At 51.5% G+C, this 22,903-nt stretch overlaps 4 protein-coding genes across 4 annotated transcripts; 2 read left to right on the top strand and 2 right to left on the bottom strand.

The window, feature by feature from the left end:
• Nucleotides 1-721: 721 nt before the first annotated feature.
• Nucleotides 722-12,411, top strand: PG994_001070 (uncharacterized protein; the record flags this gene model as incomplete). Its single annotated transcript, XM_066852479.1, has 7 exons — nt 722-4,379; nt 4,421-7,187; nt 7,240-9,315; nt 9,411-10,367; nt 11,107-11,128; nt 11,194-11,510; nt 11,880-12,411. 7 exons carry the CDS (start codon nt 722-724, stop codon nt 12,409-12,411), a joined length of 10,329 nt encoding a protein of 3,442 aa, XP_066720620.1.
• Nucleotides 12,412-14,222: 1,811 nt separating this feature from the next.
• PG994_001069 (uncharacterized protein) lies at nt 14,223-15,669 on the bottom strand (the record flags this gene model as incomplete). Its single annotated transcript, XM_066852478.1, has 2 exons — nt 14,223-14,766; nt 15,233-15,669. 2 exons carry the CDS (start codon nt 15,667-15,669, stop codon nt 14,223-14,225), a joined length of 981 nt encoding a protein of 326 aa, XP_066720619.1.
• Nucleotides 15,670-18,582: 2,913 nt separating this feature from the next.
• On the bottom strand, nt 18,583-19,245 carry PG994_001068 (uncharacterized protein; the record flags this gene model as incomplete). The annotated part of the gene is made up of 1 exon (XM_066852477.1): nt 18,583-19,245. One exon carries the CDS (start codon nt 19,243-19,245, stop codon nt 18,583-18,585), a length of 663 nt encoding a protein of 220 aa, XP_066720618.1.
• Nucleotides 19,246-20,231: 986 nt separating this feature from the next.
• Nucleotides 20,232-21,197, top strand: PG994_001067 (uncharacterized protein; the record flags this gene model as incomplete). The annotated part of the gene is made up of 3 exons (XM_066852476.1): nt 20,232-20,321; nt 20,367-20,756; nt 21,141-21,197. The coding sequence occupies 3 exons, from the start codon at nt 20,232-20,234 to the stop codon at nt 21,195-21,197; spliced, it is 537 nt and encodes a 178-aa protein (XP_066720617.1).
• Between the last annotated feature and the right edge of the window lie 1,706 nt (nt 21,198-22,903).

The raw sequence follows: 22,903 nt of genomic DNA, 5'->3' as shown, positions 1-22,903 counted from the left end.
CCAGCCACAGTCACTAACCACGACAGGTCGATGGTGGATGTCCAGCTTGCTTTGGTAGCGACTATTGGCGTCATCAGTTCCAAGGCACCAGCCAAATCGAGGAGAGAGTAGTAACCTGACTGCTGCATGCATTCGCACCACTCAACGCCTGCCTCTCGTTCTATCTTGGGCAAGCTTCCTGACCGATGGGGTGCCCAACCGATATCGAGTCCATGTCCATTTTTAACCTAGATGCGGAATAGTTGATTGCTATATCGAGAAATTCCCACACATGTCATTTGTTTTGGGAAAACACCATCCTTCCATACCTACCTACCTAAACTTACATCCATCCTCCCCTCTCCTCCCCCAGACTTTTCTCCGTGTCAAGAGGGAGTAGCGGTTGGTTGATCTTTCCTGCGCTGGCTTTGTTTCAATCCACTCCTGCAACGTACTTAGTTTTTCGACCTAGATACCCGATTCCGATTACTTCAGTGTAATTCAATCAATAACACTTCACGACATCCATTTGAGCAATACCTCGCCTCGTTCGCCCCTGATCGATCTCAGTGCCCCCCTTTCGAATTCTGGAGCGCAATCACCGATTCTGTGTCGACCCTCACCCTCATATCGGCCTTTTCTCCACGACCCTATTGCTCTCCTCCTGCCGATGAGAACTCACAATACCCCGCCCTAATCATCGAATACGTCCCGGCCCGGGTTACGGCGCCCCACAGTCAATATGTTGGAAGGCTTGGTTGCAGGACTGCTGAACCGCTTCCTGGGCATGTACGTCAAGAACTTTGACCCTGCCCAGCTGAAGGTCGGTATCTGGTCTGGCGACGTCAAGCTGCGCAACCTCGAGCTGCGGAAGGAGGCCCTAGACCAGCTGAAGCTGCCCATAAATGTTGTCGAAGGACATTTGGGCGAGCTGACGCTTGTGATACCATGGTCCAACCTGCGTGGCGCTCCGGTCAAGATCTTCATCGAGGATGTCTTTCTGTTGGCCTCCCCGAAAGAGGAGGCTGCCTATGACGAGGAAGAGGAGGAGCGGCGTCAACAGCGCATCAAGATGGAGAAGCTAGACTCGGCGGAACTGCTCAAGGAACGTTCACAGGAAGGCCTCAGCCAGGAAGAACAGAAAAAGAGCCAGAGCTTTACCGAGAGTCTTGTCACTAAGATTGTCGACAATCTCCAGGTGACAGTGAAGAATATCCATGTCCGATACGAAGATTCCATATCAGCCCCGGGCCACCCTTTTGCCCTGGGCATCACTTTAGGAGAGTTCAGCGCCGTCTCCACAGATGGCGAGTGGAAACCTACCTTCATCCAGAACTCGACCAAGACAACCCACAAACTGGCCAAACTAGGGGCTTTGGCAGTATACTGGAATACGGACACCAAGTTGTTCGGCTCCGGCCGAGAGGTCCCCGCAAAGGGCGAGGCCGAGATAAGTCATGACAAGATGGTGGAGAGCTTCAAGGGCATGATTGGTGGAGCTGATAACGAGAATACGGCAAACCACCAGTTCATACTAAAGCCGGTGAGCGGCCAGGCGAAGATTGAGTTGGACAAGACGGGCGACGCCCACGTTCCGAAATTCAAGGGCAACCTCTTGTTTGACGAGATCGGTGTTGTCCTTGATGACGATCAGTACCGAGACAGTCTGATGATGGTCGACCTATTCCACTACTTTATCCGTCATCAAGAGTACAAGAAGCTTCAGCCGAAGGATGTCTCGCCTAAGGAAGACCCACGAGCCTGGTTCAAATTCGCCGGGAACGCTGTCTTAAACAAGATCCACGAGCGCAATCGCCGGTGGACGTGGGACTACTTCCGTGAACGCCGCGATGACCGCAAGCGGTATATCGAACTGTTCAAAAAGAAGAAAGCCAATCAGCAGTTTTCGCCAGCAGAAACCGAGGATCTCGACAAGCTGGAGCTGAGATTGGGCTATGAAGACTTACGCTTCTGGCGATCCCTCGCCAGGAACCAATTGAAGAAGGAGAATGCTGAAGCACTCAAGAATGCCCCGAAGCAAGACCCGCAGCAACAAGGCTGGCTCGCCTGGGCCTGGGGCTCCAAGCCTGCCCATCCCTCGGATTCCACCGAGAACACCCAGATGACAGAGGAGCAACGCCAAGAACTCTACGAAGCAATCGACTGGGATGAGAAGACGGCCCTGGCTGAAGCTGTGGATACTCCGCGAGATACTGTCAAGATGCAACTCGAAGCGTCTCTGAGCACTGGCAGCTTCACTTTGCGACAGGACCCTCATGGATCCAAGAAGGATCTCCTGAGCTTGCATTTCGACCTCTTCAAGGCCCGAGGAATCAAGCGACCTGACTCGGTATTGGCTGATGTGAGTCTCGGTGGTTTCCGCGTGCAGGATGGGACCACTCCTGCCTCGCAGTTTAAGGAAATTGTCAGAGTCAAAGATGCGCCGGAACTGAGCCGACAAAAGCGACTGTCCATCGTTGATCTGGAAAACACCGAACATGAAACGTTCTTCGATGTGTCTGTCGAACAGAACCCACTGGATGGCCAAGGCGATTTCGCTGTCACAGCAAAGCTGAAGCCCTTGGAGATTATTTGGAATCCCAACTTCGTCATCGGCATCGTGGATTTCTTCAAGCCTCCTGAGCGTCATATGGAGTCCATCACCGCACTCATGGAGTCTGCTGGCGCTACTGTCGAGGGTTTGCGACAGCAGACGAGAGCCGGCCTGGAGTTCGCACTCGAGGAGCACAAGACCATCAATGCGAAATTGGACCTGCAAGCACCTCTGATTATTGTACCTCAGAGCATCACGGTCAAGGAGTCTACCTGTCTCATCCTGGACGCTGGTCATATTAGTGTCTCCAGTGAACTGGTGGACAAGGATACCCTGAAGCAGATCCAGGATAAACAGAACCAGCAGTACTCCGATGAAGACTTCAAACAGCTTGAGTCTCTTATGTACGACCGTTTCCTTGTCAAGCTGACATCTACGCAACTCCTTATTGGTCCGTCGATCGAAGAAACCAAAACCCAACTCATCGAGAAGAACGACGCACGGCGTTACCATATAGTGGAGAAGATCAACTTGGACTTCACAGTTGCCATGTCGATTTTACCAAAAGCCCCGAACCTCACCAGGATGAAGATTGCTGGACACATGCCGGTGCTACATGCTGCAGTCTCGGACACCAAGTATAAGAGCCTCATGAAACTGATCGACGTTGCCATCCCGAAGTTTGGCGGTGACGAACCGCAAAGTCAAATGCAGCAGCAAACCAAGAGACCACGCCTTCTCAGTACTACTTCGAATCGTTCACGAAAAAGTCACCAGACGAAGCCCCAGACTAATAGCCTGTTCATGACCCAGCAATCTGCTGTGATTATCGACGATGATATAGATGACGATGATGATGATGCCTTCGAGGATGCGCCCGATGGCAGCTCTAATCAACAGCTGAAGATGCAACAGCGAAGCTTTGAATTCAGGTTCGCCGTTGACAAGCTGCAAGGTTCTCTCTACCGCAGCGATCCGGACGGTAAGGGAACCGAATCGTTGCTGGTAGAGCTGGTCGCCGAGAACTTCGACCTCGAGTTCTTCATTCGGCCTTTTGATATGGCCGCGAATGTCTCACTGGGCTCTGTGACTGTGGACGACTTTGTGGACAACCCTCCGGCGGAGTTCAAATCAATCGTTTCCTCCAACGATACCGAGGACAGCAAGGGACAAAGAGAACTCGTCAAAGTCAAATTCTTCAAAGTCAAGAGAGACTCACCCGAGTTCATGTCAGTCTATGACGGGATAGAGACCAACGTGGATGTTGCAATATCGACGATCAACCTGATCGTGACCAGGAAAACGCTGTTGAACCTGCTCGACTTCATCCTTGTCACGTTCACTAACAATGACAACAACAACAACGCAGGTTCTAAGCAGAGGCAGCAGCTTATGGATACCGATGATGAGGACGATGCGGTCGAAATCGTGGAGCCTGATCCGGAACCGGAGCAGAATGAAGGAGGCTCCATACGCGTCAAGATCGATCTCAAGACGATTCGAATGATTCTCAATAACGATGGCATCAGGCTCGCGACTCTTTCGTTCAATCACGCCGATGTCGGTATTCACTTGTCGGGCAAGACCATGCGCGTCGGAGCGAAGCTAGGTGACCTGAGTTTGGTGGATGACGTGAACGTGGGTGCGTCAGAGTCCTCCAGCTTCCGGCGGCTCATCACCATCCAAGGCGACGAACTTGCCGACTTCCGCTATGAAACCTTCGATTCAAGCAATGAGAAGGCATACCCGGGCTACGATTCGTCGGTATTCTTGCGCGCCGGCTCCATCAAGGTTAACTTCTTAGAAGAGCCTTTCCGAAAGATCATCGAGTTCCTGGTAAAGTTCGGTAAGTGCAAGCTATCTACAACGCTGCAAGGCAAGCTGCAGCCAACCAAGCCCAGCAGTTGCAGCAAAGTACGAGCCGTTTCAAGTTTGACGTTATTGTCAATACCCCTATCATTGTTTTCCCTGCTGCGGTCGATCCGGATCAAGCTCAGCGTGACCTTATGACGGCTTACCTGGGTGAGATCTACGCCCAGAACAAGTTCGCCCCCTTGAGCGACTCGGAGAACTCGGAAATCGCTATGAAGCTCTCGGCGGGTATCAGGAACATCAGGCTTACATCGCTCTATCACTATCCTGGTGACATGTCGGAGGAGCTTGAGATGATCGACCACGTTGACCTTGGCTTCAACATCACGTATGCCGAACACAAGAAAGGCTGGAAACGTCCCGACATGGAGATTGAGGGCAAGATGACAGACTTCAATCTGAGAATCACCCAACATCAGATGCAGTCGCTGTTGGCGATATCCCGTTCCGTGCCTGCTGCATTCGCTACCGATGCTGAAGCAAGTGGCGAGGAAGCCGAGAGAGATGTGGACGAAGGAACGCTCCGTAGGGCCAAGACTATGACTTCCATGCATTCCACGCAGAATGACAATCTCGTGGACCTTGGTCCGGAGCTGGGATCTCACGAGGAAACCTGGACCAAACTGGACCTTGTGTTTAATGTGCACAAGATTGGCCTCGAATTGATCAATGCCCCCGATGACCGACCAGTTGGGAACATTGAGAAAGCAAGCCTTGCGCAGTTTTCTCTCGACGACAGCACGCTGAAGACACGAATACTCGCGGATAGCTCGTTGGAAGCTGAGTTCGTGATTCAGTCCTTCTCAATCCAGGACAGTCGCCAGAAAGATACCAACAAGTTCCGCAAGATCATGACATCCGCAAACAAGAGTGTCCAGCAGTTCATGGCATCTGTCTCAATGACTGGTGGCGACAATAGGAATCTGATCGCCGTAGTCGCGATCGACAGTCCCAGAATCATTTTCACACTGGACTACATTTACGCCATCCAGCGCTTCATTGCGGCCGGCTTGGCTGTGGATGAGGCAACTCCTCTTGACGACAGCCTAGAGGAAACACCAGATGGTTCAGAGACGGAGTCATTGCAGGTCGCCGATACTGGAGCCAAGTCGCAGAAGACCGTATCGCAGAGAGGCGAGCCAGAGAAGAAGAAGAAGAAGGAATCGAAGATGGACATCGCTTTCCGAGTGAATGTCGTCGACGCTCAAGTGATTCTGATCGCCAATCCTCTCAGTTCGAGCTCTGAAGCTATCGTGTTGGGCACCAAGCAGGTGCTTCTATCAAAACAGCACGCCTTGACTTTCCAGGTATCCCAGGTCGGAATGTTCCTGTGCCGCATGGACAAGTTCGAAGCGTCAAGACTACGTGTTCTCGATGATTTCTCCATCCAGATGTCAATGGATAGTTCCCAGCCAAACACGACCAACATGCACCTGGACATTGATCCACTGATCCTTCGAGTATCGCTCCGGGATATTTTGCTTGTTCTCCAGATCGTGAGCAAGGCATCTGAGCTGTCAGGAAATGACCCGGAGCCGCCACAGCAGCCTAGCGCATCCGATAAAAAGGCCTCACAGCTACGGGATGATGGCATCAAACAGCGTTCTGCGAGCGGCAAAGGTCAATCCACCATTGCGAAACGGACGAAGGGAACCAAGACTATTGGCACCGTGACAACTAGAACCCGCAAGGGATCTCAGCCGCCGCAGCCGGTCCATGATGTCAATAAGGGACCGAAGCGCCACGAGGAGATGACTGCTAGCATTGATGGCATCCGTATCGTTCTGATTGGCGACTTGCATGAGCTGCCAATCCTGGATATGAACATCAAAAGCTTCACTGCCTCTGCAGCAGACTGGTCTAGTAGTCTCAAGGCGGAGACAGCAATTGACATGTACATCAATGTCTACAATTTCGCCAAGTCTGCTTGGGAGCCTCTGCTTGAGCCGTGGCAGTTGGGTGTTGGCGTTGCCAAATCCCAGGATGGTCTTCTGTCTGTTGACCTCCAATCGAAGAAGACTTTCGAGGTCACTGTCACAACAGCAACTATCGCGGTTGCTTCGAAATCATTCGACTTCCTCACAGGCAATGAGAATGTCCTTGAAAAGACCAGAAGCACCGAGGCACCCTACAAGATCAGGAACTACACTGGCTTCGATGTCGTCGTGGAGGCTAGAAACCAAAGCAACACCGAGAACATCTCAGCCAAGCTCACGGATGGAGAAGAAGCACCTTGGAGTTTCGAGCACTGGGAGAAGATGCGCGAGAACATCATGTCTGAGAGCAACACAGCTAACAGCGTCAGTGTTCAGATTGAGGGCAGTGGGTTCGACATCGTTAAGAACATCCGGCTCAACCGTGAGGGTGAATACCTCTACAGTCTACACCCAAAGGCCGACAACGCGTTACATAAGCTCTTGGTCGAGGTCAAGCTCGGAAATGACAACATTAAGTATGTGACTTTGAGGTCACCATTGGTGGTCGAAAACCAAACGCAGATACCGGTCGAGCTCGGAGTGTACGATGCCGACGAGGGTCATCTGCTCAAGATTGAGAAGATCCCGCCTGGCGAGAGTCGACCTGCCCCTGTCGCAGCATGTTTCGTCAAGTCACTGCTGGTTCGGCCAGACTCTGGCTTTGGTTATGCATGGTCCTCTGAGAACTTGTGGTGGAGAGATCTCTTGAAACGGCCTACGCGCACCTTGATGTGCAAGGGCGAATCCAACGATCCGTTCTACTTCCAGATGAGCACAACTTTTGAAAAGGGCCATTTCCTCACCGGGTAAGTTTTAGTTTCTCGAGTTAGACCCGACAATGCTAACATGATGAACCAGGAAATACCCTTATATGAAGATCAAGCTGTCTCCCCCAATCGTTCTCGAGAACTTGCTGCCTTACGACTTCAAGTACCGCATCTACGACAAAAACACTAAGAGAGATTGGACGAACTTCCTTCGCAAGGGCGGCGTTAGTCCCGTCCATGTCGTGGAACTGTCTCATCTGCTTCTTATGAGTGTCGACATGCAGGACACTGTCTTTAAGCCCAGCGAGTTTGCTATTGTCAACCCTGGACAGCAAGAGGATTTCCGGAAAGAGAAGAGACTGGTCTGCAAGGACGAGGAAGGTCTTCAACTACATTTGTCTCTCCACTACTACCGAGTTCCCGACGGCGGAGGAGCATTCCAGGTTACAGTGTTCAGTCCTTACGTCCTCTTGAACAAGACTGGCTTGGATGTTAACATTCGCGCCAAGCAGCCCTTGCAACAGGCGAAGAGAGCCGCGGGACAGTCGCAGCTCAATGCATCCGCCAGAGGGCAATCCAAAGCCCTTCCCTTCATGTTCTCGTACCCGAGCGACGAGCACAAGAACCGTGCGCTGCTCAAGATCGGAGACTCGGAATGGAGCAAGCCTCAGAGTTTCGATGCCATTGGAAGCACCAGTGATGTTATTTTGCCGGCCGTCAACAGGAACGCAGAGTACCATGTTGGCATTACTATCGAAGCGGGAGAAGGCAAATACAAGATGACAAGGGTTGTAACTCTTGCGCCTCGCTTCATCGTCAAGAACAAGCTCGGCGAGGAGATCAACATTCGCGAGCCAGGTTCTTCGAACATCATGACCCTGCAGACCGGTTCACTCCAAGCTCTGCACACGCTTCAACGGTCGCCCGCCAAGCAGCTTGCGCTCTGCTTCCCAGGCATCAATAACCAATGGACATCTCCCTTCAACATCTCGGATCTGGGGACCAACCACATCAAGATCGCGAAAGCGGGCCAACGCCAGCGGCTTGTTCGCGTCGAGATCTTGATGGAAGACTCGACCATCTTCTTGCATCTTAGCATGGAGACCAAGGCATGGCCATTCTCTATGAGGAATGAGAGTGATACCGAATTCGTGTTCTACCAAGCCAACCCCAACGTTGACGAAGAGGGAGGCGAGGATCGCTCTGGCTGGCGACCGGTCAAATACCGACTCCCTCCTCGAAGTATCATGCCCTACGCTTGGGACTTCCCGGCAGCCAAGTTCCGAGAGGTGGTCATCACCGCTTTTGGCAAAGAGCGACATGTGAAACTAGCGGAGATTGGAAACTTGATCCCCATGAAGTTCGTCAGTGGCTCAGGTACTCAGAAGATCATCGACATCCACGTCGCGGCTGATGGGCCGACCCAAACCCTGATTTTGTCCAACTTCAAGCAAAGCAAGAGCTTGTACCGCCAGAGAACGGGAACGGGATTGAGCACCAACAGCAGTGGAGGTTTCGAAGTCAAGAACCTGGACACCGGCACCACCTTCCAAGCGCAACTCAAGCTTTCGGGCATCGGCGTTTCGCTTATCAATACGTCACTCAAGGAGCTTGCCTACCTCAACTTCCGCGACGTGCAACTGAGCTACAAGGAGTCGGCACTGTACCAGACAATCAGCACGTCCATCAAGTGGATCCAGATCGACAACCAGCTCTATGGAGGATTATTCCCCATGGTGCTCTACCCCAGTGTTGTGCCGAAGCAGGCGCAGGAGATTGAGATGCATCCGTCGCTCCATGCCCAGGTTACCAGAGTCAAGGACAATGACTACGGTGTGCTGTATGTCAAGTATGCAACGTTGCTACTACAGCAAATGACCATCGAGCTGGACGAAGACTTCATCTATGCTGTTCTGGACTTCACGAAGGTACCCGGCGCTGCTTGGACCGAGACGCACGAGGGCAAGCTGTGCGACGAGGACTTGGAAATACCCGAGCCGAAGCAAGAGCAGGGTGGCCAAGATATCTACTTCGAAGTCCTCAACATTCAACCTATGCAGCTTGACCTCTCCTTCATGCGCACAGAGCGAGTCAATGTGGAAGACAAGACATCGTCGCGGAACCCCATCATGTTCTTCATCAACGCCATGACTATGGCCATCGAAACGTCAACGATGCGCCAATCCGCATGAACGCACTGCTACTGGAGAATGCACGCATGTCAGTCCCTGTCCTTGTACAGAACATGTCGAACCACTACAGTCAAGAGGTCATCTACCAGATCCACAAGATCATCGGCAGTGCCGACTTCTTGGGCAACCCCGTTGGTCTCTTTAACAACCTCAGCAGCGGTATCACCGACGTCTTCTACGAGCCATACCAGGGTCTCATCATGTCGGACAAGCCCGAGGACCTTGGTATTGGTATCGCCAAGGGTGCCGCAAGTTTCGTCAAGAAGTCGGTGTATGGCTTCTCGGACTCGTTCTCCAAGATCACGGGCAGTCTTGGCAAGGGTCTGGCAGCAGCCACCTTGGACAAGCAGTTCCAGGACCGCCGTCGTATCACGCGGGCCAGAAACCGACCCAAGCACGCACTCTTCGGCATCACGACGGGCGCCAACTCATTCTTCACCTCGGTCGCATCCGGCGCAGGTGGCCTTGTGAAGAAGCCGTTAGAGGGAGCTGAGACGGGCGGGGCGGCCGGATTCATGAAGGGCATGGTCAAGGGCGGCGTGGGTCTCCTGACCAAGCCGGCCGTCGGCGTGTTCGACATGGCGTCCAACTTCTCGGAGGGCATCCGCAACACGATGACGGTGTTCGACGGGTCGGAGCTGGACCGGGTGCGGCTGACGCGCTTCATCCCGGCGGACGGCATTGTGCGCCCCTACAACCAGCGCGAGGCGCTGGGCCAGTTCTGGCTCAAGCAGACGGACAACGGCAAGTACTTCAACGAGGTGTACGTGGCGCACCTAGAGCTGCCGCGCGACAACATGGTGGTGATGGTGACGTACAGCCGGATCCTGCTGATCCGCAGCGACCGGCTGACGACGGAGTGGGACGTGCCGCTCAAGGAGATCCAGATTGTGAAGCGCGAGCGGACGGGGCTCAGCATCGTGCTGCGAGGCGGGTCGGTGGGTCCTTTTATCCCCGTGGGCGAGGAGTCGAGCCGCGAGTTCCTGTACAAGTCGATCGCGATCCCGGTGACGGAGTTTAACCGCAGGTTCAGGGGGCTGGAGTAGGAGGATCCGGCTGTCGCTGCTGCGGAGAGGAGGAGGGGGTTGCTTCATTACCAGCGCAGGTTGAGGAGGAGTTTGGAGGGGGGTCGGAGGCGGACGAGGGGGAAGAGTCATGATGGTAGTAGCGGGAAGAAGAAGAAGAGTCACGATGGTGGAAGTAGCAGGAGTAATAGTAGAAAGAATACGGATGGGTAGAGACGAGAGAAGGCAGCAGAATGTCGCGAAGCCTTTTCTGTGGGCTGGCATACAATGCGGGCGTGGCGTTTAAGGGGCTTTTGGTATTCGTAGCTTTTATATGATGATGGTTTCTCTGTCCTTCAGAATTGCGGTACTCCTGAATTGATGTACTTCTGAATTGCATGAAGCTGCAATCGCACTTCTAGTGATAGACGCCAGTCAATTTCCGGTGGTGTACTTTGTATAAAACAGGAAGGATCCCCGCCAATATCAACGCGGCAGCCCGCCGGCTTGGGTATCACTCGTGCATTGTGCTGGCCGGCTTTTTGGCCACCCTGCTTTGCCGAGGAGATCCGATTGGTTTTTTTCTCTTCGCCCCCTTATTTCTTGCTGCATCTCCTTACTTCCCTACCGTAGCTGTCAGTGGAGGATGGTTCATGGGTGGTGGCCATAGTATTCTGTCTCCTGTAAGCCTCCAACACTGATACTCATTTCACGACGGCCGCGGGGCGCGGCGACATCCTGGCCTACCTGCGGCGCGCGCAGGGGCTCGGGTTCGATCCGCGGAGTATGTACAGGCCCGCCCGTGACGACGCCGTACACGTACAACAACAACGAGAGTGCGCTCTATAGGAAGGCCCAGCAGAGCGAGCAGCACGGAACGTCGATGACGCCCGCGTGGTATGGGCGCTGTGGCACTTCGAGACGAGCGGGACGTTCGTGTGGGACGCGCCGTACGAGGAGCCGCTCGACGCGCTCGTACAGCTCACCAACATGACGCGGCAGGCCGAGGTGCTGGACGGCTTGGGCGCTGAGGGCGGTGCGTACCAGAACGAGGCTAACCCGTTCACGCTGGGCGACTGGCGGCGGGCGTTTTGGGGCGACAACTACGCGCGCCTGCTCGAGGTTAAGAACCGGTACGACCCGGAGCGGCTACTGAACTGCTGGAAGTGCGTCGGGTTCAAGGAGGCGGATATGGATACGGGGCGGTTTGGGTGTACGGGGTGGATGCTGAGGGATATTGAGCGGGCATTCACATAAGGGGTTTCTAGTTTGGGCAGCTCATAAATATCGGACGCGTTCCTCGTTGTGAGTCTATCATTCACATGGCATTGTATCAAAAGATGGGAGGCATGTTCTATTCGTGCTACACTTGATCTGGCCATGTACCTGTATTAATTGCTCTATATGAAACTTTGGAAAGCGAAATCACGATTTGGCTTGTAGAGTATGAATTTTAGGATTACTTACCTGTACCTACATAACATATGTTTTCTTATCATCCGGGACTTGCTTGACATATCTTACTCACTCTGGAGTCTGGATCTCTTCAACTTTGCCGATCTTCCGTCCCCAGCACACCTTGTCCAGCGCCAAGACCGCCCGGAACATGTCCAAGTCGAGCACGCAAGGGCTCCCCTCATCCGGATCGTCCGCGTCCAGCATCTTCTCACCGCCCTCCTCGCTGGCGTACTCGAAGTGCTGCGTCGACCAGCCCGTCTCGCCGACGATGATGGCGTTGGCCTGCTTCGCCGTAACGAGGCCGTGGTTCAGGCACACCTGCGCCATCCAGTACATCCAGAGCGTGACGAGGTCCTCGTCCGGCCACGCGCAGCGGCAGTACTCGGCGTGCTTGATGGTCGCCAGCTGCGGCATCAGGACGCCTTGCACGACGAGGCGGCATTGGCTGGTGCCTTCTTCCTCGACTTCGAAGTGGCGTGCGAGGCGGGCGTGGGGGGTGTGGATTATGGCGCCGGTGGCGGAGCGGATGGTGCGGTGGGTGGGGAGGAAGGAGAAGTTGAAGAAGACATGGCTTGGGTCTGGAGAATGGAGTGGCTTGCAAATGGGTGATTGGGGAATGGAAATGAATGGCAGTTATGCAAATAACTGACTTCGCAAGTAAGTAAGTAAGTAAGTGGTTTCTGGTGTGAGTGTATGTGTGATGTAGGTAGTTATTGATTGATAGAAAGAGAGAGGGTCTACAGGGGACATATATACATATATTGTGCCCGAAAGAGTTGCTCGCATCAGTTCGGGAACAACCGCGTTTGTCAGGGGTATTTCCACGTAAGAACAAAGCCTGATAACAGGGCTAGTCAGCCAACCCCTTTTTCTCCCTTCCGATTTCTTCCATCAAGTTTGCATACAGGCATGGTGTCCAAGACTTCTTTATTTGACCTTTGGGTGACAAAGGCTTATTAGTGGTCTGTGTTCCGGGGCAACTCTTCCCACCCTTTCTGGCTGATGTATTTTGTGTTGGGCCCTGATCTGGCAACCCACTCAACGAACAATGTCATTACGAACCCAAGCCTTAGGTGCCTAATTGTCCAAGCCGACCCCTTTTTGTTCGAAGTTATGCAGTAATAATTAGGCTTTACAACTCGACTTGACTGGAACCTCCCTTGACAGGATCGGTGTAGCCCAGCGTTAGTATCCTTATTCCTAATATACTTCAAGCAAAGAGGCTCGGTCGGAGGAGCCATCTGTAGACTCTGAATGGTAAGTTGGCTGAAGTGCCAGACCTTTGCGGCGGTCTGCGTCTTGATAGCAGCATAAGACTGAGGTGGAGGAAAGTTAGCGATTCGCTGGCGAAGCGTTCAAGTCCTTCTACGGTCACTTTTCGACCCTTTTAGGAGCACCTTGATATTCTCCCTTTTTCTTGCCTCAGGCTTCTTCACTTTGACCCCGTTGCTCTACTACCCAAATATGTGAGGTACCTACTCATAGATACATCCCCATATCAGCTCAACGAAAGACTCATTAGGCATATGCTGTCGAAGCCCCTCTCGGGCGACCAAAAGACTCTTTTGCTATGACATGGACATCACAATACACTTGTTCACATCCATCTTGGAAAACAGCTGCTACCCGTCGGAACAAAGCCTTTGTTCATTGTGCATCAGCCCCTTTTCATTCCGCTTTCATCTCGCTCTCGATATACTATATTTAGGCCACTGGGACCTCTTCAAAGTGGTGATATCAGTTCAGTGTTCCGAATCGATACCGCTCTCCGAGGCAACACAAACACGAACCTTGCTAACTTCCCAGCAGCACCAGGATTTCCGTCTGTATCCAACGCCGCCATGTCTGGCCAAAGCAACGTCAAGCAGATGCCCAAGCTGGGGTTCAGCGGGGATCAGATCCAGAGGCTGGTCAGTCTAGCCATGGCCCGCCCTGCCGGCGCGCCGGGCGCCCCCGGCGCCGACGGCAACTTGATCTATGGAACGAGCGCGAAGCCGGCGTTCAACTCGGCTCTATGGAGTCACTGGGATTTCCGAGCTAACCAAGCTCAGGGGAACAACGTTGTCCCAGGTTATGCCTCCGCCGGCAGCAACGCCCCGGGAGGCAATGTGGTGGTTCCGACAAACGCCCAGAAGGCGTCTTGGTTCCATCTTTGCTACTTCACCGAAGCAATCTATGCTTCTGCAGGTATCAAGTGGCAATACGGAAGCCCAGACCCGGTCGTCGTGATACCTCCGGCCCCCAAATCCCGATTCCAGCTGCAAATAGAGGTCCGAACGAACCTATGCAGTCCATCCTACGGTGCCCCCTGGCCCGAGATGGACGGCTGCTCTGCCAAAGGCTTCTTCTACGCCGGCAACGAGGTGCTCCTTGCGCAGGTCCATATTGCTTTCGTGTTGCTCAAGGGGCCGCTACCCAATCTAAAACACGGCGCCCCCGTGAACCTCGGGCCCGCTAGGCCGGAGACGCTCGTGCCGCAGTACTACCGGCCCACCGTCTACTACACGGCCCGGGACCCCTTCACCGCCCAGCGCGTCGCCGTCAGCAACATGATCGACCACCGCCACCCAGGCGACGCCATGGCCTACCCGGACGTCCTGTCCCCGCACCGCTACCTCGGCGAGGGCAACAGCGCCGAGAACGCGGCACAGATGCTCGCTGACGAACAGGAGTGTTTCACCCAGCAAGGGGGGCCGGCGCTCCAGGGCGTCGGCTTCATCCCGGCCGTGAAATCGCAGCTGCGCGAGGCCCTGAGCTGGGGGCTCGCGACGGAGAAGCTCGGCCGGCTGCCGGAGGAGGGCGAGGACCTCGTCCTGGACGCGGCCGAGTTCGAGGAGCTCGAGCCCGAGTTCCAGGCCGCCGTCGCGCCGCTCGACGAGGTGACGTTCCTGACGGCGCTGATCCTCGGTTTTGTTAAGATGCGGGAGATGGCGCTGGTGTACGATGCGGCGAAGAACGGGGTGGCTCAGGGGCAGTAGAGGTATGCATGTAGTAATGAAGGTATAGTTATATATGATGTGGGTGGTGAGAGAATAGGGGGGGGGGGGGGTGATATGAGTGTTGTGAGTAGATGCAGTAAATGGAGATGAATGGGCTATCAGGAGTACGGAGACACCTTTCCCCGCCCACCCCCTCCTCTCCTCTTTCCTGTTTTTCTTCCAGTAGAAGTTTTTGTGTAATATGAAAGGCAAGATACCCTTAAGCATTACTACGTTAGTTATGTGTAAGCTCTGCCACAAATATCTGCAATGAGCCACTATCACGATATCCCTTTATGTACCCTATCTACAGATCATCGGGTAGAGCAATGACAGCTGGCTCACTTGTATCAATTGACATCGGCTCGTCGATGTCCGTAAACCAAACCCAGCTTGTCTCTATATCATGAAAAAAGCGAGTGAGGAATGCCGTGAGCATGCTCAAGTCATACACGTCCAGTAGTGTCAACGCACCGGCCTCCTCACCAGTAAAAGGACAATTCTGGAAGATACGACGCCTGAGCCTCACTATCTCCGGCCTCTCGCACAAAAAGTCGAAACGCTGAAGTTTCCGTTCCTCAGCGAGCTGCTCAGATTCGTGGTCGTGCTCAGGCGGCCGCAGGTCAGGGCGAGGAAACTCCAGATCGTACATGTTTTGCAGTCTGTCCTGGAAGAAAAGATCGGCGGCGCGCTCTCTTTTTGTGCGGTGCTCTTCGTCTGTCTCTTGCGGATTGCTTTGGGGGTCGTCATGTTTGCACAAGGGGCAGGCCTCGTTGCTGACAAACGTGGTGTTCAGAAGGAGCACAGCTTGCTCGCTTAGACACCTGCCACAATATATATTCCCCAGGGGTCCGTCCCTCTCCCCGTCGGTCCAGGGGATTTCGTTCATGATGGCCTCGTATGGGAAGAAGCCGAACTGGGTGGTAGAATCCGTGAATGGAAAGCATGATGGTGAGAAAATGGTGCTGCGACAACGGCTGCATGCGATATCCATTTTACAGAAGGGGCACTGTTTCTGCTCCACCGCCCACTTGCACAAACATTCGGTTCCAATAACGTGACCACATGGGAGAACGGCTGTTTGCTCCAGCTGATTTTTGATGTAGAAATCACCAGTAAACAAGTCCAAGCCTCCCAGGGACGCATTGAACATGTCTCCGACATCAGTCGATATGTCGAGCAGCTTAAAGCATATACAACACACAGAATGCAGCCTAGGTCTACCTGGTTGGCCTGCCTCTTTTAGCCAGCCCATGAAGTCCGGTAACCACATAGATACGATAGTGTTGTTGTTGCTTTGCGCGTCCCTTGGGCACCGGAAGCCGTGCTTGAAGACATTGAAGTAATTGCTTTTTCGGATTCGTTCACTGATGTATCAGACGGTATGTAATCATGTGTGTAACTCGATATCTTAATTGATTCGTTGTTCATATGAGGCCATGTCAGCCTTAAATAGGGACACTCAAGTGGCCAGATCCTACTTGACTGTTTCCGTGTAGCAGCCATATAATGAATTCTTTCTGGCTCAGCATGCTAGAAGATACAGGTTTCATAACGAAGCCATCTACGCTAAAAGAGTTTCCATATGGTTCATAATTACACGTGAACAAAGAGGTGGACTGAAGCAAAAAGCCCCATCTGGTCAGCAATGGCTTTGTCACCGGCACTGTCCCAAGCTGGACACACAATGCAATATCCAGCCACTTCTTCCAGGAAAACAGTCAATGATGCCTAGCCATTCTAGATACTCCTGGGCTGGCCTTTGGGAAGCTGCCAGAAATGATATCGCCTAAGGGCTCTCCAACTTCGTGCGTAGAGCGTGAGTCGGCAGTAGCCACCGGTTCCATATCGCCAGGAAGCACGCCCTGGGAACCTGATTTGCTGTGCGAGGCACAACAACACGGGTTTAACCTTTTCATGGATTCGTTCAAGGCATCAAGTTTCTGGTCCAAGCGTCGCTCGACACTGTCCACCCCGTCCTTTTCGATTCGTTGCACTCTTGCCATTCGCTCTTCGGCCTCACGGAGCAGGTGTAGCGATGCATTTTCTCTCTCGAAGTCGCCTTGCCTTCGTCGAGAACGCTTCAGCGGCTCCATCTAGCACTTCACGTAAATAATCGATTGATGCCTTCATCTCCGTGAGAAGAGTTGCACGATCTGTACGCTCCGTGGCCACTATGGCGGTCTGGTAGTGCCGGAGTAGCAACTCGACTTTATCAGTTAAAGTCTGATTTGTGTCGGCAGCATCAGCTGAGCTCGACACATTGTCATCCAGTTCAACTCCCGTCTTAGCAAATCTCAGTAGATAGTCAAAGAGTTCCGTCAGTTCGGCTTTGCCCATTGTTTTGTCATCATCGTACATCCTGAGGTTGACCGTCCGGTCATCAATGCCACGGCTCACGGCACCCTCGATTCGCCCCATGAGGTGAACAACTGAATCATTTCTTGTCTGATTCCTTGATCCGCGATTGAAGTGACAGAACTTCCACTGGTCAATGTACGTCGAAATGAGAAGGCTTCATCTGTCGCACTGCCCACTCGTGAAGGTTCTCTTAAGATGATGCGGAGTTGCAGTACATCGACCAGCGATGTCATGTCTCCTGTCCAAATAAGTTTCATCCGCTGTGCAAGGCCAGTCCAAGCCGTTCGTCTCGACCAAGAGGCGGGGGTCTTTAGGAGATGGATCACTGACGTATGCATCATTCCCATCTTCCGCTTTGGAAAGATATGTAATCCAAGCGGAGACCTCCTTGCCCACAGTAGTGATAGATGCTATTGGTAGCACATGCTTATTGTCCTCCTGATCCTCTGCATATCGGGCTGCGGCCTCCGTGATTATTACGGCGGCCATAGAGGCATTGGCCAATTGGCATAAGACCTCTTTTCCTTTTCCTGCCTTCTTATGCCCCACGACAAGCCACGGAAAAGAGCAAAGACCCGACTCGGCAAGGTTGTTTGCCGGCTTTTGGCGGCGTCTTGTGTCTACTCGACTGTTGTAGATCATCCCATAACGGGCAAGTTCAGCAAGGACTCGATAAGAAAAGTTCTCGATGGCGTCGTCTTGTGCACGGCTAGAGCACCTCCATCTTCCATCTTCTGATGGGATGGCCCGCGAGTACCTATCGGTATCGTGCACCGGAAAATAGAATGCCCAGTCCGGTTTAGGCATGGTGAGATCGATGCGGTCAGCGTCCCGATAGCTTTTAGTTCGAGAGCCTTTGGTCTCGAATAGGTTCCAGCCAGCATCATTAGAGCTGACCACGATTTAGTTACTCAGTATTGCAATGGCGAGTTGGAAGTTTAACTAACATTCTGAAGTATTCATGATAGAACTTCAACCTCAAGGATCTAAGGATGCAAGTTAGAGAAGTCTTTGGTCGTTCAAATACCTTCCAGGATGGGCTTTCAAATGGACAAGGTTATAATCATGGCTGACCGAAGAACCAGGTTATTGCCAGGGTCTAAAGGTTAGCCCGGGTGTTGAACGGGAGTCTACAGGAAGGTGGGAACTGGGGTTTAGATGATCATATCCCAATCAGCTGGGGCCGGGTGGCGGCAGCCATCGACATTCGATGACACATATCAAGTTGCTAATCATGTGGTGAAATTCCTCAATGTGAACTTTGTCTATTATTATCAAATCTGTGGGGGATATTGTTTCCGAGTCTGCATTCATAATATCATATTACCTCAATCATTAATAGCTCTGGACGAAATCGTTCGTCTTTACCTCTTACTGTCTATTTGCTACTTCTGTGGGCTGATCACCCCAAAGCTATATCCCCTTTTTAGCTTCGCTCCGCTCAAACGCGGCTCTTCACCCTCTCATATTGAAGGCAAGCCTCGCGGATCTCGGCCATAGCGCCACTGAGGGCGGCAATCACCAGCTCCTCGTTGAGCGGCTCGATGGCGGCCTCGAAGTTGGGCTCCGCCCCCTCGAACTTGTCCCAGTCCGGGTCCTCCTCGACCAGGATCTCGTCCGGCCCCTCCAGCGCCTGAATCGCCACCTGCCGGAGCAAGGCCTTGACGCACGGCACGAGGCCGCCGAACTGGCTCGTCGTGGACGGCTGGTCCCGGCTCCAGTCTTGCATCGCCAGCGCGCCCGTGACATCATCCGCCTCAAGGCGCCACGGCAGCTTGTACGACCCGTCCTCGGCGCGGACGTCGTGGGTGTGCAGGGGCCCCAGGACCCGTTGGCCGGCCTCGAAGTAGCGCGGGATCGTGGTGCTGACCAGGCAGAAGCCAAGCCGGATGCAGGCGAAGACGATTTCCTCGTCTTCGTCGTCCTCCTCGCCGCAGCTGGGGTCGTGTTCCGGAGAGAGCGAGCCGTAGGTCGGGCTCCAGAGGCGCATCTGAGTCACCATGGTTAGCTGGAACCGCGAGGTGGGATCCTGCGTTACCTTGGTTACGACGGTTCTGCCATCTTCGTCGCTTGCATCCGTGTCGCCGCGGATATGGGGCAGCATCCATGCGGAAGGCTTCTCCGGGACGGACGGATCCTCGACCTCCGGTTGCGAAGTGAAATGGATGTCCACACTGTAACAGTAGCGGAACGTCGGGCCCTTCCGGAGGTTCGGGCCCGTTCTGTCCCTTGCTGGGTCGTGTCCGATACGGCAGGGCAGCGACCTGGACAGGACGAAGGTGTCCCGACTGTTGGTTCGATCCAGACATGATTGCGTTGGTAATTGAACTGTGTTAATGAGTAGGAGTGTGTATAGTCGTTTCTACTTCGGAGTGTAATGGTGTGTGAACCATTATGTATTACAGCAAGCTTGCTATTGCATGTGTATATATAATCTCATCAAACACAAAGACGGCATGCTGTGGCTCGAACAGAGCCAATGAAGAGAGGGATGCATTAATTGTTTTAGAACATGGACCTTGTCCTCCAAGACAATTTGTGGCGGAACCTCATAGCTAACATAGGAGATTGTTCCTCCTCCATAAAAGATAGTGTTAAGAGTATTCAGGGGAAAAGGGGCCAGGGGTGGTTAAAACAACCCGGGTATTGAAATCAGCATAAACGTTGGCCAGCTTTCTTCCTAGGTGTTTCATAACAAAACAATAGTAAACAACCAAATATGTCCAGCTTGATACAATGGCGGAAGTAAAACCAGTATCGATCACACAAGGGCTTTGTTCTCTGTGTGAGGCACTGGTTACCAGTGCATCCATTGTACGTCTCGTAAAGAGGTTATAATCAGTGTGGACAAATTTCCCTGGCAATCGGCTTGTCTACAAAGTCGTGTAACACTTGCTTTGTGCCAGCCACAGACAGAATAACAGCCTGATAGGGTTTCAGTATTTGAGGACGATATATAGCGTTCGACTTGTCCCCGAGGGGATGGGATACACTCCATCTAGCTAACAAGCAACAAAGCATAGACTTACACACACACACACATACACACATATGCTTTTGCTAATAACCCTCTACCTAAAAACCGCAAACATGTCTTCGAGTAACGCCCCCGGCCCCGGCTCTGGCCAAGATAACCCTCCCGGCGGACAAATGGCGGAGGAGGACTACCACCACCCGACCGTCGAGTAGTCGTCCTGGTTCCCCGACTACGTCTGCCTGATGCAGGGCGGGCCGGAGAAGCTGTACCATCTCCGTCTGTTTGCCGAATGCGAGATCTGCCAGGACAACAAGCTCGACACAGGCAAATCAGCCTCCGGCCTGCCGCTCGAGGGCACCGAGGCCGCGAGCATTCATGAGTACAACAAGAGGATGAGGGCACACACGTTCGAGCGCACGGACTTGCTCCCCTGCGGCCACCTGCTCGGCTACGACCGCTGGCAGCAGCAGCTGTTCAACCGCGACAAGTGCCCCAAGTGCCGCCGCGACGTCCGGTGCGCCAAGTGCTACCAGCCCCTGGCGATGCCGTGCGTGAAGCGCGAGGGCCTCGAGGTCACGGATCTCCGCGGCGACGCTCCCCAGCCGGCGAGCCCGGACGCGGCGGGCAACCCGAAGCCGGTATGGTGCCGCGCCGCGACACGATGTGGCACCGGCAGCACGCGGCCGACTTCGAGTACGAGTGGGACGAGGCGCGGCCGGGCTTCGTGGACGAGTGGGTCGCGCACCCGCTCTTCTCGGGCCCTGGGCCGCGGTTCCGGGACCGCATCTTTGGGGACTGTCCCCATACGGGGGATAAGCTAAAGCACCTCCTCACGGGCCACCGCGTTACGGGCCACCGCGTTTTACCCCACGAACGCGTTTTTTCACCGTATATCCTAATTAAAAAACTCTTTAATTTAATTATTACTTTTTATTTTTTAAAGTTATTATTACCTTTATTTTTTTCGCTTATTTTTACTCTTTATAACGATATCTTCGTTTAATATTTAAAAGCGTGCATAGGCTGCCGTGCGCGACGTAAAGCTCGGAGTAGCTACTCGCGAATCCGCTCGTAAATAGTTAACCTCTCGATTATATATTTAACGCCGTCTCGTTAATATACTTATTAAAAATAAGTTTAATAAAAATTAACAGGTTTTATTATTATTTTTAAAGGTGAATTAATATATTAAGCCGTTAATTAAGCTAGGTTAAACTTTATATTAATATTAATTAAGTTTAAGTTTATAATTTAACGAATATTAAACGCCTTTAAGGCTTTTTATACTTTAAAATAATAATAATATACTCGTTTTTTAATTAAAAACGAGTTCGTTAAAATCGTAAAGTTAAAAATAATTAATTATAACCGGGTTAATAAAGTTATAATGGTAAATATTAACGTTTTTTTTTAATAGACTTAATACCTCGAAACTAGCTAATATCTCTTTTAAACGCTTTTATAATACCAACGAAATAAGTATCGGCTAAGGCGTTAACGGTGACTACTAAGTAATTACCGAAGCTATTAACTATCTAGCCTTTAAAAAAAGACGTCGAAAAAGGGGAATAGATTACTGCCTTAGAGTATGTAAGCTGTAATGAGGTACCCCTCCCGCCGCTGGTTATTTTTAAAGGGGCCGACGTCTAAAGCTAATAATTTCTAGACTAAGACGGCTATCTTTAAGATAACTAGCGGTTTAAAGCGTCGCTTAAAAGGTGGACTAGTAATATCACAACTTTAAATTAAATTTAAAATATTTTTATCCTTTATATACGGTCTCGTTATAATAATAAATAAGTCGTCTTAATTTATAATAATTATAAATTATATACGAACGATAATTTTTTATAACTTTATCTTTTAAATAAAATATAACTAACGTATCCTATAAGTAAATATCTCATATAAGCGAATATCCCACTTTTATAAATTTCTTTATAGCTTTAACCTTTTTTTATATTTTTTTACGTCCGAAAATATTATAACTTTAAAAAAAAAGTAATATAATTTTAACGCTTTAAGCGCTTTAAAAAGATTTAATTTTAAATATATAAAAGGCTATATTAATTTATTATATTTTATTAAAAACCTTATAGCGTAGACGAAATAATTAACCTATACGACGCGAAATATTTACGAATTTTTAAAAGCTTTTAAATTTCGAAAAAATATAATTATTCGATATATTATTAATTTAAATACGCGATCGTTTCTTCCCCGGCTAAATAGTATAAAAGATATAACGAATCGATTATTTAGTTTACGCGACGCGAGACGCGTCGGCGTTAATTAGGCCTTTAATTTCGTATAATAATAACTAGACCTCTAGACGCGTTTTAATCGAAAAATCGATTATTAAAGAGTCTTTTACGAAGATCCCGACGCGTATCGCGCGTAGTTTACTTTTATATGGAATATAATTTATAAATACGAGATCTAAAAAGAGGATATCTATAACTTTAACGAGACCGGCTTTTTTATAGGCTAAATCTCGTCTAAAATAATCGTAACTACCTCCGATCGATACGGAAAGCCTAAGGTAATATAATAAAAGAACCGGGAATAGGTTATAATTATTTAGGGCGTCGGATTACACGGTTACGCCATCCCTCCGTATATTATTTTTACCGGGAAAACGTACCTCTCTTCCTAGTACGAAAACAGCCTATTACCGAAGGACTAGGTGATCGTAGTTATTAAAAATAGCTAAATTACGAATAAAAAAAGCGAGGATTAAATTCGATATTTTAATTAATATACCAGGTTTTATATAAAGGGTCGT

This window comes from Apiospora phragmitis, assembly GCF_038363925.1.
Source record: "Apiospora phragmitis strain CBS 135458 chromosome Unknown utg000002l:1.0-5516284.0:1.0-5523493.0, whole genome shotgun sequence".
In the NCBI taxonomy this organism is placed as follows: Eukaryota; Fungi; Ascomycota; class Sordariomycetes; order Amphisphaeriales; family Apiosporaceae; genus Apiospora; species Apiospora phragmitis.
The sequence above is the reverse complement of the archived record's forward strand: the minus strand, read 5'-3'. Positions and strand labels throughout refer to the sequence as shown.